Source organism: Pyxicephalus adspersus, chromosome 1 (assembly GCF_032062135.1).
Source record: "Pyxicephalus adspersus chromosome 1, UCB_Pads_2.0, whole genome shotgun sequence".
NCBI classification, from domain to species: domain Eukaryota; kingdom Metazoa; phylum Chordata; class Amphibia; order Anura; family Pyxicephalidae; genus Pyxicephalus; species Pyxicephalus adspersus.
The window spans coordinates 25,346,642-25,362,974 of record NC_092858.1 but is presented as its reverse complement, the minus strand read 5'-3'; the positions used below and the strand labels follow the sequence as shown (position 1 = coordinate 25,362,974).

The 16,333-nt window shown below is 36.0% G+C and overlaps 1 protein-coding gene across 8 annotated transcripts in view; it reads left to right on the top strand.

Annotated features, from left to right (window-relative positions):
* The window catches only part of FRY (FRY microtubule binding protein), a 209,062-nt gene that overhangs the window by 142,275 nt on the left and 50,454 nt on the right, over positions 1-16,333 (top strand). For all 8 annotated transcript variants that reach the window (XM_072404363.1, XM_072404338.1, XM_072404345.1 and 5 more), the window contains exons 27-38: positions 151-311; positions 934-1,044; positions 2,198-2,352; positions 4,869-4,968; positions 5,803-5,974; positions 7,519-7,775; positions 8,252-8,398; positions 9,801-9,969; positions 11,527-11,617; positions 12,422-12,504; positions 13,106-13,256; positions 16,029-16,132. In XM_072404363.1, coding sequence (XP_072260464.1) covers positions 151-311; positions 934-1,044; positions 2,198-2,352; positions 4,869-4,968; positions 5,803-5,974; positions 7,519-7,775; positions 8,252-8,398; positions 9,801-9,969; positions 11,527-11,617; positions 12,422-12,504; positions 13,106-13,256; positions 16,029-16,132 — 1,701 coding nt within the window. The remainder of the gene's footprint in view (positions 1-150; positions 312-933; positions 1,045-2,197; positions 2,353-4,868; positions 4,969-5,802; positions 5,975-7,518; positions 7,776-8,251; positions 8,399-9,800; positions 9,970-11,526; positions 11,618-12,421; positions 12,505-13,105; positions 13,257-16,028; positions 16,133-16,333) is intronic.

Sequence of the window (16,333 nt, the reverse complement as noted above, 5' to 3'; positions counted from 1 at the left end):
AAATGAGCACCTCTTGTCTATGTGCCTTTTTTTCAGGATAGGTCTTATTTTTGGGGAAACAGGGTATTTATAAGGGGTGGATGCTGCTTCATATTTCTGCTAAGCAATCTGTATTAACACGTGCGCATTGCATGTGTTTTTAACATGTAGTTCACCATCGGAGGTTCCTGTTCCCGCAGCAGAGTTTGCGCCACCACCTCTTCATTCTGTTCAGTCAGTGGGCAGGTCCTTTCAGTATCATGTTTACTCCACTGGACCGATACAGTGATCGCAACCATCAGATTACAAGATACCAGTATTGTGCATTGAAGGTAGGATACACTTTCTTTAGTTTGTTCTTTATTTTTAATCAAATTTATGCAATAATTAACAGATTACTTAAAACAGTCATACATTTCATGGGACATTTTTTCTGTGATTAATGTTGTATTCAGGGTTCACAGTTGAAAAATGTCAGGAAATACCTGAAAAGTTTTTTGTTTTTGTCTTTCAAATGAGCAAAAAGAGGGGTTTCAAATAGCATGAAAAAAATAACAAACACATCTCTCGCTCTGTTTTAGATAGTATTGCTCAGGTAGCCATTGCACAGATTTAGACTTGGTGTTTTGTAATGGGAAAGGAGTTTAATTAGCCTTTTTTTTTTTAAGTGAATTTAAACTGTTCAGTTGTAAAGGGCCCAAATAAAGACATGTACACACGAACAAAGAGAAAGTCTCCCCAATATTGACATATAGAATTAGAAGCTGATAGAGGTTCTAACTATTACTGTATCCTTATTGACTATTTTCTGGATCCTGGACTATATGGCATTGCATTTGTCTGAATAGCTGTGTTCATTAAATGTACCTACTGCATTTGTAGGTACGAACTAAATGCTCCATCTTGCAGTCTTTTTTGCTATTGCAATTTACATTTATTTGTGATTCTCACCAGGCTATGTCTGCTGTACTTTGCTGTGGGCCTGTGTTTGACAATGTGGGCTTGTCTCCGGATGGCTATCTATACAAGTGGCTTGATAATATCCTGGCTTGCCAGGACATGAGGGTGAGTCTCTTGATTCATTATTATACACAATGACTTAGTATTCAAAGTGGAATACACATGTGCCAAAGACAAAACCAAGACAAGGTTTTTATTTTAAATTTAAATAAATATTTAATTCAATAAAATGTATTTCTGGGCTAAATAAACAAACATATCCTATGCATCTGCAATACATGCACATTTCCCATATTTTATCCAGCAAGTACAATGAAATACTTATCAATCTGCTACTTTCATAACTAGGAGATTTTCTGTAGTCCAGAAGGGAAAATTTAGGCAAGGTTCACAACACTAATTGTGATTTTAATGCACGTCAGTGCGAGTCAGTCTAAAGTTAGAAGCTCACAGGACTGACGGACGGTATTTTTTTCTGTACTTGCTGTGGTCATAAAGAAACAACACATGTAAACATGTGCATGTACTGCTGAGATGTATTGGATATGTTTTTTATACATTTTAGCTAATTAGCAGTTTTCATGTTTTCATATGTATCTGTGATGCTCTGAATTAAAAGCTGGATATGGAAGTTTAAGTATGGAATGTGTACTGTTGGTTGTATTACCCCAGTGTAACACACAAGAATGACACTTAATATAATTGATGTGGCACTATACAAGCAGTGGCATTAAATATCATTAATATTTAGCATTTTCTTGAGTTGGCAGTCCCTTTGCCAGTGCCCCTCCTACAGCCTTATCTTTGGATTACTAACAATCATCACCTCCTTACTGATACCATTAGTTGCCTCACCCCCTATAAATCCATCTGTGCACCACTTCCTCCCATCAGCTCACAGAATGGGCACTCCCATGACATTCTTGATTTCAACTTCTAGTTGGTATGTGTAGATTGTTGTAAAGCCAAGTTTTATCTATTTACACCAGATCAAAATGTGCTTGGTTTCAGCTTTTATTCTCCAGACATTTTTCCCCTTAATATTTTGAATAGCTTTCTGTTCATGTTATCTAAATGAGTGTGAGGCAAACAGTTTTGGTCCTGCAGTTTTTATTAAGAATTCTGATTGGACTATATGGGTTCATCCTGTAGGAAGCTCTTTCCATCAATCTGTATACAGTGATTAAGGAAGCAGATAACTATAATAAATGATCTTGCTGATGTTTTTCGACAGTAGTAATTTCTACTCAATTTCCAGGTTCACCAGCTTGGCTGCGAAGTGGTTGTGTTATTGCTAGAACTTAATCCAGACCAGGTTAATCTCTTTAATTGGGCCATTGACCGCTGCTACACTGGATCATACCAGCTTGCATCTGGGTGTTTCAAGGCCATTGCAACTGTGTGTGGAAACAGGTACGAAATGTATAATGTATCCCCGTATGACAATTCTTCACCCCCACCATCACCGAGAATGTAAGAAAAATATGTGTGTTCTGACAAAGGTCACAAGGATATATTTAGAAACAATGTTTTCTGCCATGGGCAGATTACAGCTAGACATAAATGTTATTATAAATTATAAGGGTGAGCTGGCATTTTAAAGAGGCAGCCCACTTAGAACTCAACTTTTATGTAAAAGGAATTCAATTATTTCATGTTCTTATTTTAACAATATTAGTATGATCTGGTCACACTCTAATGTTTTTTTTTTGCTGCATGTCAACAGAATATTTCTTGGATATTAGGAAAGTTTGTGTATGGCATGTTAAACAGTAGGTAGTGCCAAGTGTGGAGGCATGGTACATGCTGGGACTTAAGGTGCTTTACAGCTTAATAACTGATCTCCCATCAACAAATAAGCACAGCAAAGCCCTTACCTAGTTTTATGTACTGGCATGACCTGCCATCTGATACAGTACAATTGCTGCAAAAGACAAGTACGCATCTTTGACCAATCTGGTTTCTCCTTACTACGGGACCAAGAAGATTGTATTTGGGTCCCCTGGATATCCAGAAAGCCCTGGTCTCCTGCCTAAGTTGCCTTGTGGATGATCTGACTAATGATTTCAACACACCTAATTAAAATGTTCAAACTTATCTGGCCCTTTAAGCATTACTGTATTGTCATTTTGCAGCCAGATCAGTTTCTGCACCACTTTTACTAATGGTTGAGATTTAATGTTAAATTTACTGAGTTGTATTGTTGTCCTTGAAAAGAAAAATCCATTAACGGACCTTTTGAACTTGACCTCTTTTTGTTCCCTTGTGTCCATGTGCTGATCAGGCTGGACAGATTGTTCTGGAAAAGGGTCAGGTTACCATTTGGGAACCTGATTAGGGCGATTTCCCAGTGTCTGAGCATTCCGCAGAGTCACAGGGAAGCATAATCTGCCTCAGCTGACTTCCTCTTATCACTGCACTCAACAAGGCAGCTTGCAGAGAGCTATTAATATTCTGGTGAAATAACATTATTTCATGAGCACCACATTCTCAGGCAGCCCTAAATAAATGTAATTTCTATTTTATTCTAAATGGTTCAGGTCCCATAATAAATCATGTGGGGTTTAATGTTTGTGGCCATAAGTCACAATGTTTGTACACATTGTTACTAGGGTCCCTTTTTTGACATACAGAAATATTTTGTGTGGCCCTTTTTAGAACTGAATGTACAAATTGTAAAAATTAAATAAAGTAGGAAGTGGTTAAGAGGTTAGGCGAAGAAGTGAGCCAGTTTCTGTGTATAAAAGTGCAGTGTGTGTGTATAAACATATGATTTTTTGTTTGGATATTGGATGAATGAAGTCAGTATAGATAATAAACAATAAATTGTGTAAACATATACTTTCATTATCCAATGAGCAAATCTCTTTCACTGATTTCATCTACACATGATTGGATATCCACAATCTGTGTGAAAATAATCTGTGTTTGCTAAATTGGTGCATTATATGTATAATTTATTTATATAAATATAAATGGGGACAGCCATATCATATCGCTTTAATTAGAAGCTCTTCACTGCAATATAAGAAGGACATGTGAATTATTAAAAGTTCACTTGGCTCTGTTTTTTTCTAATCATGTGTTATCAGAAATCCTTTTTTCTTCAATTTTCCTTGCACATGCTAGTGTATCCTCAGTGAAGTGACTTTTCCCCTGGATTCACCTTATATATTCACTAAAATAAGTAAAAAAAATGCACTTTTCAAAATCGTGCGGCACTCCTTTAGTTAACCATTTAAAATGTTTTTGATACATGTCTGACATCTTCACTCTACTAGTTACTTAGAGGCAGTAAATGAGGGAAAATATAGCTAAAAATGTTCCAACTAGCAGTAATATGACCTTTTTAAATAATACGTTTTGGGACCACGAGCTTGTCTTCTCACCGTTCTATAGCAGTTAGGCTATATTCAGAACGTAACTTCATAGTAGTACAGTTATGGTTCACTGCTGTCCACCAGCACTCTATAACCCTGGTTATCATTGAATGGGAATGTTTGAAATCCTTCTTTTGCTGGTGTTTGAAGGTGATGAGATTGCTTTGTGCAGCATCTAAAGTCTGCTGCTAAACCGCTTGTATGGACCTAAATAGAAACTCTTCCCACCCACATTAAAAATACATTTTCAAGCAGTTAAAGAGGTTCTGAAGGACAGCAGATGACTTTTGAAACATGTGGCAAGAGAACTGCAACCACCTACTGAAGCTTTAAGCTCATGAATGCATTACTTCCTCCTCACCACTCCCAGCACATTGAAATTGACCTCAGGTCTGAACTTAGCCTTAGTTTGAAGCCCATGCAAAGATAGTTGATTTGGTATTAAATTTAATATGCTGTTATATTGCTTCACTTCCATGAGCTCCTGAGAATGTGTTATTGCTGTGCTAGCATGAGAAAGGAAAACTGAAATTGTATTTTTATTCCTAGGAATTATCCATTTGACATTGTGACGTTGTTGAATCTGGTCCTCTTTAAAGCCTCAGACACCAGTAGAGAAATCTATGAGATCTCAGTGCAGTTAATGCAGGTATGCGAATCCATTAAATAATTGGGATATATCCTGGCATTTCTATTTTTCAGTCTGGAGAACAAAAACAGGACTAAGATAACAGGTGAACACCAGCCTGTTGTATTGTGTAGAGACTGATTGATTTTAGCTTCCTCCTAGGAACACAATAATTGTCAGGCACTCTGGGCTGCTAAAGCAAATCCAAAATAGGATAAAACCTGATAATGTGCTTCTTGACAACAGTGGAAATGTTAGTTTTTTCTTCTTAATAAATGGAGTCATATAAAATTTTTGTATTTGTATAATAAAGTGTGTATATGTATAATAAAGAATACCTGTCTCATTGGCCATATGTGCTTGCACACTGAACTACAACTTTTACCTCTTATCTCTATGTTCAGCCAGCGTCTACATGAGAAAGTATGACCTGTAGGTCACAAGAAGTTGGTTTAAAAGTTTAATCTGTTAACACAAAACTAATAGTTACAAGAGCTCACAAGTCTGGGTGGATAGGTCCACAGTTTCAGCCAAACACAGCTACACAATGAATTGTTAAATTGGAAAAATTGTTTCTAAAGGCAAAACATATAATTTACACTAATTAACATAATTGCTTTAAAAATGTGTTGTGTCCAATATTGGGTTAAGTCGTACAGTTTTAAGTGTTTATATCTAATTTGGTTGAATAAAAGCCATCCAAGTTCATCAGTTCAAAGTCCTTCAGGTCCATGTGGTAGAAAAATAAGTCAATACAGCTGGATACACAAAACTCTGTACCCACAGTTGGTCCAGAGGAAGCCAAAAACACTTACAAAGCTTGGTATATATTTTGATTCTCTGTTCATCCTGTAGGTCCTGGAAGGAAAACTGTTTGTATATTCCAAAAAAGTGGCAGAGCAGAAGCCAGGAAGTATCCTGTATGGCACACATGGCATCCTACCACCCCTGTACAGTGTCTCATTAATTCGTCTTTCCAATGAGCTGGCACGAATGTATCCTGAGCTGACATTGCCCTTGTTCTCAGGTATTTTTTTTTACTTTGAATGGTCTTTGTTCAATTTGTTTAGTACTACTAGGCCATCACATATCTGTGGACCATGTTATTCTGTATTTAGAGAGATGGAAACTGTTTAGTGAACTTTTTATTTATGTCTCAATATATCCCAGCAGTGTTTTAATGTATAGACTGCTGACAGAGAAGTGGGGCTTCACTGAATTAGCCATTGGCTGCCATAATGGAGAACTGTACGGTTGTGCTGTACCAATGTGATAGCTGAAAGATCCACTACTTTCATACATCCAGGATCTCAAAATAACCTCTAATTTGTTAACACATTTTTGTTATTATTTTATGGCTTTAGGATGCTTTACTTTATGCTTCATCCTTTTGAGACTAATAACACAGGCCTGGCTACAAAATAAAAGCTCTGAAATGGATCCAAACGATATGGTCCATTTAGATGTTCTAGGAAAAGAATGATATCTGCACTAGTTTGAAAACAAAGCATTAAGATTTTAATTATCAGCATCTGCTGTAAGTTTTGCTTCCTGGTAAATGCCGTTGCTGTGCTGCAGGCTCTTTTCAATGCATACCAACTCTAATCACAATGGCACAGATTTTATACACATGTTTGGAAGGGAAGGGGTCTTTCTGCACATTTCCAGTTAAAAAGAGAAGAAAAAAAAGTGCTTTTCACAGATAGGAGCTTTTCATTTTCTTAGAAGTTTTATTGGTTAACTTTTACTTTAATGAAACTGCTACCTCTAACTATAATGGGAACAGATACATTATCTAGTGTCTCTCAAATCAGTGATTTAATTTCCTGTATTTACTATATGTATCACTGACAAAGTATATAACATTAAACCATGTCATTGAAGGAGCATAGAGTATAATATCCCCGGCATACACAATGGCCATCAACAACAAGCATGGCTTTGGTTTTTGATTGGAAATGGGATCAAAAATAGAAAACACATACAATCTTTTTGGTCCCTGGTGGCAATGAAATGATAAACCCCAAAGATTTAAATAAGAATACCGCCTACATCTGTTATTAAGAATATATGTTTAATCATGTTTAACTAAAATATATTTGTCTGCAGTGTTTGTAATGGTTTTTTCTAATATTATCTGCTTTGCAAAAATAACTAAATTAGAAGCATATAAGAGAGCAAAATCATTGGATTGAATAAAAGTATTTGCCTTCCAGAAAGAACCATTTCCAAATAGGAAAAGCTCTACTCAATTTAGTTATTTTTATTTGGAATACTTTTATATAAATTGAAGTTGGTGTAGAAGTTTGCCAATAATCATCCATAGTGTGGTATGTATTCTGATGTTTTTAATCCACAAAAGAGGGCATTTATTATGCCAGTAACAAATTTTAATTGTCCGTGTAATTGACTATTGCACAGATAGATAAAGCTGTTTACCCAGCTTTGTTAACTCTTTGTTAATTTTTCATGGACAAATCTGTTTTGTTTTTTGATTTTACAATAGCATAATTACAAAGGATGATGTATCATGTTAATGTGTATTTTTTGTTTATTTCTTGGTGTCAACAGAAGTGAGTCAGAGATTTCCAACAACCCATCCAAATGGTCGTCAGATCATGCTTACATATCTCCTGCCATGGCTGCATAACATAGAACTGGTGGATAGCAGACTCCTCCTTCCAGATTCCAGCCCCAGCACCCCAGAAGAGGAAGTCACAGACAGAAATGGGGAAGTGACCAGTGCCAGTGGGTTGAAAGGAAATGGATGGGGGTCACCAGAAGCCACATCACTGGTCCTTAATAACCTCATGTACATGACAGCAAAGGTATGAACCAAATATGTTGGTAGTGTTTTGTTGCTAGATGTTACATTTCACTTTGGTAAACCTTGGTCCCTTGACTTCAGTTCTCCATAAAATCTAAATATTTTGTTGTTTTTTTACTTCATCCTAAATAAAGTAGAATATACTGTTTAAGTATATTAAGTATTTTTATTTATTAAAGCACAGTTTTCTTTCACATCATCCAACATAAAGGGTAATCATAATGCTATTGTAAGATATAAAAATATATGAAAGATCTTTATATTCACATAGTCTTCAAACATCTGCATTGTTCCCTTTGCATTTCAAATTTGTATTTTATTTTTATTTTTTTATTACAGTTGGTTGACTTTAGTTCTCATTGATGAAAATAAAATATGGTGAATCTGCTTAATAAAGATTACTCTTAGACCCATAATGGCATTCACCTTCATAGAAAGCATCTAATATCCTTTTTTTTCCCTTTATTTCTTGTGCAGTACGGGGATGAGGTGCCTGGCCAGGAGGTAGAAAATGCTTGGAATGCTTTGGCCAATAATGAAAAGTGGAGCAACAACCTTCGGATAACATTGCAATTTCTTATTAGTCTGTGCGGGGTCAGCAGCGATACCACTCTACTGCCTTATGTAAGATTTCAAACATTCCCTTGTCTCTTTATTATTTTTCTTTACCTGTGTTGTTTTCTGTTCCTGTTCCACTCAGGTAATGCCATTCTTTTAAACCCATAAAGTAATATAATTCAACATTTGCGCAGAATACCAAAAGCAACACATTGGAGAATTGGCTTTAACAAGTCTGCTGACTCATTTTCCAAAAGCTTGACCTCTGAACTGAACACTGCCCTTTTGTAGATGGTTTGTGTGGTGATATAATGTTGAGGCTAATATAGTTAATGGATTTTTGTAGTTGCACTAAGTTTTAGGACAGTTTGGCTTTAAGCAGAAAAAAACAGCACTTTAAAGAACCCCTTTATGAAATCTTCAACACCATCATAGGTTTTAATATGACACCCTTCCACCTAAGAATGACTGCATTGTTGTAGTGTTCTTAATAAAATCTTTTGTTTAGTACTCTGTAAATGTGTGTACATATAGAAAACGTCAACTATTATTATATATGTATAATGGAAATTTACGATTTGCAAGCATCAGATGTGAATCTCAAAGCTAAGCTTCAGATTTCAATATACTCAAAAACATGCTACTACTGTGAAATATTACACAGTGATCACAATGGCTTACACAATAACAGCTTATACTTGGAATCACACACCCCTTTCTTCTGGCAGAGAGCTTGCAATTTCTGAATTTTTTGTTGTAGAAAAATCAGTATGTTTGACTAACTTGGCTTTAATGATGCTCACTGTAATTTATCCTATATAGAAATAAAAATTGCAAAACAAGCCATCAGTTCATTTTTAAAGTAAAATTGGCCCTTGATTGCATAGATTGGAGTCACTGCCTGTGGGACTAGTAATGGATACTAGTCATCTTTTGAGGTTACATTTTTTCATGTGCCGGCCAACTTACTATATTATATTTTTTTAATTAAAACTTAAGCTGCGTACACACTTCCAATTTTTATCGTTGGAAATGGACGACGAACGACCGATTGGCCAAAAATCGTTCGTAAAAAAAGTAACCAACGACGCCGACGAACGAGGATAGTCGTTGGAAATGAACGACCGGACCGGCGGATCGGATTGGACGACGATCGTTGACCATCTATCGTGTGTACGGTCGTTCAGTGATCGTCCATGGTCTGAGCATGCGCGGTGAACGAACGTTCGCTCACTTCCTGTGGTGCACGTCACTTCCTGTATCGTTCAAACGATCGCATCTATCGTGTGTACAATATCTTTGAACGATCGTGTCGTTATCTGTAGGTACAGGATCGGTGCCATACGATCGTTCGCAGATATCGTGCAGGATCGTTCGTCGTTCGTTTACCAACGATAAAAATTGGAAGTGTGTACGTAGCTTTAAGCAGAAACTTTTCTGACAGACCTTTTCATTTCTATTCCTACAGATCAAAAAAGTAGCAATTTACTTGTGCAGAAATAACACCATCCAGACAATGGAAGAACTTCTCTTTGAGCTGCAGCAGACTGATCCAGTGAACCCTATAGTTCAACATTGTGATAACCCTCCCTTCTATCGCTTCACTGCCAGCAACAAGGCTTCTGCTGCTCCCTCTGGTACAGAAGAAATGTGTTTGAAGTGTAAAGTCTGATCCTTAAATATGTAACCCTTTTTTCTGCTCCTTCATGTGCTTTTAGCTTTCAACTATAAAAGCATGCCTCGGTAAAGAGTTTGATTTTACAAACAGAGAAAAAAATTCTCTCTTCAAGGATTTTTCTTGTCAAGATCTGGTTAGTGGTGCTTGTTCTGAGAAATCTGTCTTCTTTTCCTCCGAGCGAGTTTATTGAAATTCAACAAGAAAGATCAGGCATCTGACAAAGAATATTGTAACTTAGCTGTTAAAATTACATTCGTTGTTATAGATCTGAGGTTGGAGGTAATCATTTTGTGAACCATCTTCTTGTGCAGATTAAAAAGGTAATGCAGCGGTTGTTAGCTGAATTGGCATCAATGTCAGGGTGTCTGAATTAGAGACAACCCGATAGTAAACATATATATTCCTTGTTTTTGGCTGGATTTAAGTAGCATTTGATCACCCACTGGTATTTTACTGCTTTTTAGGACGCTCACAGTAAAATCCCTGCCAGCCTACTGCTGTTATAGCCCAGTTTTAACCCACAACCATTCCAAGTGGTTAATTTATATATATTTTTACTGATCTACTATTACAGCATTTTGTGTCCTGCACATTCCCATTAAATCTCTACAGTAATGTGTGATGAATGTACTCTACAGACCTTTCTGGCAGATTTTCCAAAATTTGGTTCTTTTTTTTTTATTATGAGATTTCTTTTGGACAGAAAGCTAAGAAATAGGTTCAGCTGAAGTTGTGTGCTTCCACAGTACTACAATTGGGGTTCTCCAAGTAGCATGGTTCCTAAATGGAATCCTTCTCTGAGAAATTTAAATGGTCTTTCTATGGTTGTGTTTTCTCTGGGTACTCTGGTTTTTTCCCACTGCTAAAAACAACAAACAATAGGTTGAGTAAATATTAGGGAGTATTATTAAATACCATTTAAATTTCAACTCCACATTAGTTTACATTCCAAAAGTATTTGTATTTCTGGCATTTTGAGCTTGATAGCTCTGCCAGAAATTACCTTCTGTTCCTTGACCTCCAGTGCAAAATTAATTGTAAAGGAACCCAAACTTTTTTTCTGCTGATTGGACATTTGAAATGAAGACCATTGGAATGAAGCGATCCCGCATGGCTCCCAGTGGCTGCCACCTTCTCTGTCTGTCACCCCGCAATGCTGATTTTAAAGAGCCAGCGTCTGCAGATTTGACAGCTGGTGAAAATGAGAAGCACTAGTAACGTAATGTTTTTTTTTCATAACAAAGGTATTTTCCGCTATCTAGTAAAACCAGTAACTTTAATACCAGCTTCTTCAATTATCATTAAAGCTTTTTTTTTTTTTACCAATTCTTCACAACTACCTTTACTTAAATATAGTCAGGCCCTCAGTAAAAGATGAGAAAAAGCTCTTACAAGAAATGGCATAATTTAAAGAAACTTGAGACTGGCTGTAAAATTTTTTTAAAAAAGTAAAAAGTTTTGTTTAGGGACATTAGGTGCTATTCTAATAGTCTGTATTGCTTACTTTGTCCCCAAGGTACCACCTCAAGCAGCAATACTGTGGTCGCTGGTCAGGATGGTTTTCCAGATTTGGAAGACAGCAGACAAGCCAAAGATGCTGATGAGAGGTGAGTGAGTGTCACATGACCTGCGCCATGTATGCAAGTTCATTTATGCAAGCACTTTTTTCTGGGTGTTTGTAAATTCATTGGTGGATTTACTTTAAGTCTTCTAGCTAGTTTTCTAAATTGGTTTTTATTTCTTTCTGTTTTTGTGTTCTTGTTTATGAAGATGTTTGGCGTTTAGACTTATGTTTATACAAATCGGACCAGATGGGAATCATGAGTGTTGGCATAAGTACACATTTCTTAGTGTTGCTAAATAATGCTTCAGTCTAAATATTTCAATCTCTTATCAGATATAAAGCACAGAACACTAAAAAGTTTATATACAAAAGTAATGGTTGATAATGCATTCAAGAACAATTAAAGTGGACCTCTAATGGCATAAAAATTTCTAATCTCACGCAAGAAAACTGTAGTAGGCAGGTAGTTTCCAGTAGTTTTTTACAAGTGGGGGTTTACAAGTTGCGATATGTAATGTCTATGATGTCCATCTTCCTGGGTGGGAGGGGGGTGAACCTTTACTATTACTACAAGTATTTTTTCTTTACTTATAAATAAGATCCACAATATTTCACATATAAAATAGATACAATATAGCAAAGTGTGTGATAATACACTGGTCACTAGTTATGATCACAGCCTCTATGGAAGCTTTTATATCTTTACAAATTACTGGGAAAACATTTTTTTATGTTTTAAACATTTATTGTACAGTGCTGCATAATATGTTAGCGCTATGTAAATACAGTTTATTATGATTATTAATAATAATAATAATAATAATAAATTGTTGTGTTTTATTGACAGGTTTGGTAATGTTATCAGAGCACATACAAGACTGGAATCACGATACAGTAACAGCTCTGGAGGATCTTATGATGATGATAAAAGTAAGCTCATTTTTCTGTGTGTGTTTTTTTTTTCTGCATATTTTTTTGTTTGTACTATATATGTTAGAACCCATTCATTGCCCACTATTTACTGCAGCAAAAAGAAATTGACAATAAATCTAATTTAGAATCAGAAATCATCAGTTCATGAAGGAATTTTACATGTTTGTAGAAATCCCCCATATCTATCTGATATCAGGACAGGATCCTGGAAGCACCCAAAATGAAATAGCCAAAGTGTTTGATTTGATTTGTGTGCCCATTCTGAGGGCAACAGCAAGGGTATTTATTGCACCTTCCTACAGTCTTTGCTCCCTACATTTCATTTTTTAATCTTAACAAAACAATAATGGCCACTCAAAACATTTCACATTGTAAAAAGAGCAGCAATGGATGGTAAACTGTGGATTCCTATTGTATACAGTGGCTAGGTGTATAAATTGCTTTGCAATGCTGCTGTAATCCATCTTTTTGGATTATTCTGCACTGTGAAGTAATTTTACATTTTCTTGAGTATTATTTTATGATGTGGGCAGACAATCTTGTTACTACATGCTACCATTGTGATCTACAACTAATACACATCACGATTCTGTTGTAGATGATCCAGTGTCCCCTTACATCAGCTGGCTCCTAAACATAGTGGAGAGCAATCAGCCACAACCCCTGCCCATGCCTTGCAATGGAGGATGCTGGGCACCACTGGTAGACTACTTGCCTGAAACCATTACCCCACGGGGACCTCTTCATAGGTGAGAAGGAGCTTGGTTATATCACTGATCGCACTGCTCATATTTCATAAATTAAACATTTCTTTGCCCGAATATATCCTCAGCTGTTAGCACTGTTTGATGCAGTTCCAGAGTTATGTAACTATGAAGTTGAATGTATCAGGGGCTTAAATGGTATTTATATTTGTTTTTCTCCAGTTTACATTTTTTAAATATTTGTGACAAAAAATTAAATTTGTGTAATGCATTTTTCACAAGATTCCTGCACATTTTAAAAAGATGTTTAAGGATCTAAGTATTGGATTACAGGGTGATGATGTAAACAGTGAAGTGTTTGGTTTCAGGTAATGGTTATTGTTAGAAGATGGTTAGGAGTTTGTTAGATTAGTTAGGCTTTATGGTTTTTATGAGGGTGATTAAATGTTAGGGATCTCCTAGGATAAGGTAAGATAAGAAGGAGTCAGTGCATGTAGGACAGTGTTTAATGTTCACCTATTCTACTTGTCCCAGTTACTTGACACTGAAAGCGTTTGTACCAAGGATATTTTTTGCAGTCTTTATAAACATGAAGGGACAGCAGAAAACCTGTGCAAGGAATGCAGGTGTTATACCAGTAGCTGTGAGAACATGCAGGAAATTTGTAGTTATGAAGCAGTGGCATTTATGTTCTGTAGGTTTGTTGTGCGTGCAGACTGAAGATCCTGTAAGAAAGCTCATTCCACGCCGTTATCAGTGCTGACATTTTTGGAATTACATTCAAGGCTAATGTTGGAAACAGACATTAGGAAATAGAAAAGAGACATGTATGTTCTGTTCTGCATGAGTGGTATGCGTGTTGGAACACAGGTGCCTCTCTCCTTACACCATTGAGACTCTGTGAGTGTCTGGTGTTGATGGTTTATACTCAGTTACCTGATGTATTCAGTTAAGTAAAGGTCAAGGCATTTAAATAAAAGCTAATAATTACAGACCACCCCCATATTTTATATAACTTGTCAGTTATAAAAATGAACCATAAATCACTACAAAATCTTCTTCAGGGAAAAAAGATGGTGACACCTAATTTTTTTTTTTATGTTTTTTTTACACCTGCTCATGCATCATTCTTAGCAGTTAATAATGATTGGCAGTATGCCCCCCTGACCCGTACAGTAAATGATCATGATCAGACTACAAAAAATCTTTGGAGGCCAAGAATATTAAGTTAAAACTACAATTTTTAATGCAATGCATCATACAATGACAAGGTCCTGGGATAGAGACTGGGATCTAACTTTCTTATAATTCAGTTTATTAGACCAAATATTATTGTGTTCTTTACCAAATCCTTAGGAGCCAAAACGTTTTCAATTTCAATAAATTTTAAAATAGCCAATCTTACAGTCAGGTATTTACATAAGTAGGGGGAAACACACTCCACGCTTCATATAGCTGCAAAGTAAGATGGCATAAAATAACCATAACACATAACATCGTAAACAAATACAAAAAGGAAAAATAGAAATGGTATAAGAGAAGGAAGAGAAGGGGAAGGGGGGAAGGTAACAGGTTATGCTCCAATCAAATATTCATCACTTTTTTTCCTTATTAAGTGAGGTGTGGGGCATTAGAATAAAAAGAAAGATCAATCCCATCCTACAGGAATATAGTAATCAATCCATGAGTCCCAAACTCTATGAAATTTGGCCATGGAATCCATCAATATAGCCCTCATTTTCTCGTTAGCCAGGAACCAAGCCATTTTTTTTGCTTTACTTGTGTTACCATCAGAACGCCGGACCATTAAGCCCTTGGTCTGTACCATTTTAGTGGATGTAAACAGGTAGATCAGTAATTTAAATTGGGTGCCAGTATATACCGATAGTTTTAAGTGAGTTTTAAGGAGGGCTTCTGCAGGGCGTTTGGGAAAGAAGCTTCCCACTGTAGTATAGGCCATTTGGTAAATATGTGTATGGGTGTTCTACCAGATTAGTAAAATACCTTATCATTTATATTGACATATTAAAAGCACCTTAATCCAATTAACATTGAATGTGTTATTCCAGATACTGATTGTCCAGGACTAGGAGGTTTGAGATTTGTTCAACCACCTTGTTCCAGTTATATACACCCATCCTTGGTGTAAGGAAGGTCTGCATAGGCCTTAAAGCTTTAAATTACATGGCTGATGGTGTAAATTGTTGTAAAAGTGTCATCAACATTACAAAAACAAGTTCAGATAAATGTGATTAATTACTACAAGCATTCTTAGATTCCCTACTGTTGTGTCTATAAGATAAATCATCTCCCCAATAGAACACAGAAAACCTGATAGGAATCCTAACAATTTCCTAATTTATCCCAAAAAGTTTTGGCTTTATCAAATTTAAAAGCAAATTTACTTTCTATGTTTGATTTATTTTTGAAGAGGTTTACCTAAATTGTCACCAAAGCAGAATAGATACAGTTCCTGTTGCATTATGGAAAAAGAGGTGTTTTGTTAAACCAAACTTGCTCAACAGTAACATCCTAAAGTAGGGGAATGATCATACGTTAGTCATTTTTTGTTTTACTTTTATTGGGAAATGTGTTGGTTCAGAAATATATAAATGGATTAAAGATGAAATAGTGCTTGGGGGAATTAAATCAAAGAAACTCATTCTAAGAGAAATACATGGGTTGCCATTGTTAAAATTAAAAGGAAAAAGGCAACTTATATTTTCACAAGGATGTCAATTTTCTAGTCTATGTACATCTATTCTGACAGATTTCTTTTACATCTTATTGACTGATCTTTCTCTTCTCACTGTGCAGGTGCAATATTGCTGTCATTTTCATGACTGAGATGGTGGTGGATCATAGTGTAAGAGAAGACTGGGCCCTGCACCTTCCTCTGTTGCTCCATGCGCTATTCTTAGGCAAGTATTATCCACCTTTATATATCTGTTCTGTCTGATACAGCTAATTTTCAGGGGACATAGGGCCTTTTTTATAGTGTCTACAATAAAAATTGTTTTTGTTGCCTATAGCACCTGATACATTTTAAATCTGTTGTAAAATAAATGTTTAAAGTCACCTGTAGTTAGGCAACAAGTTTTTCAAAGCAGAAATGTGTATCT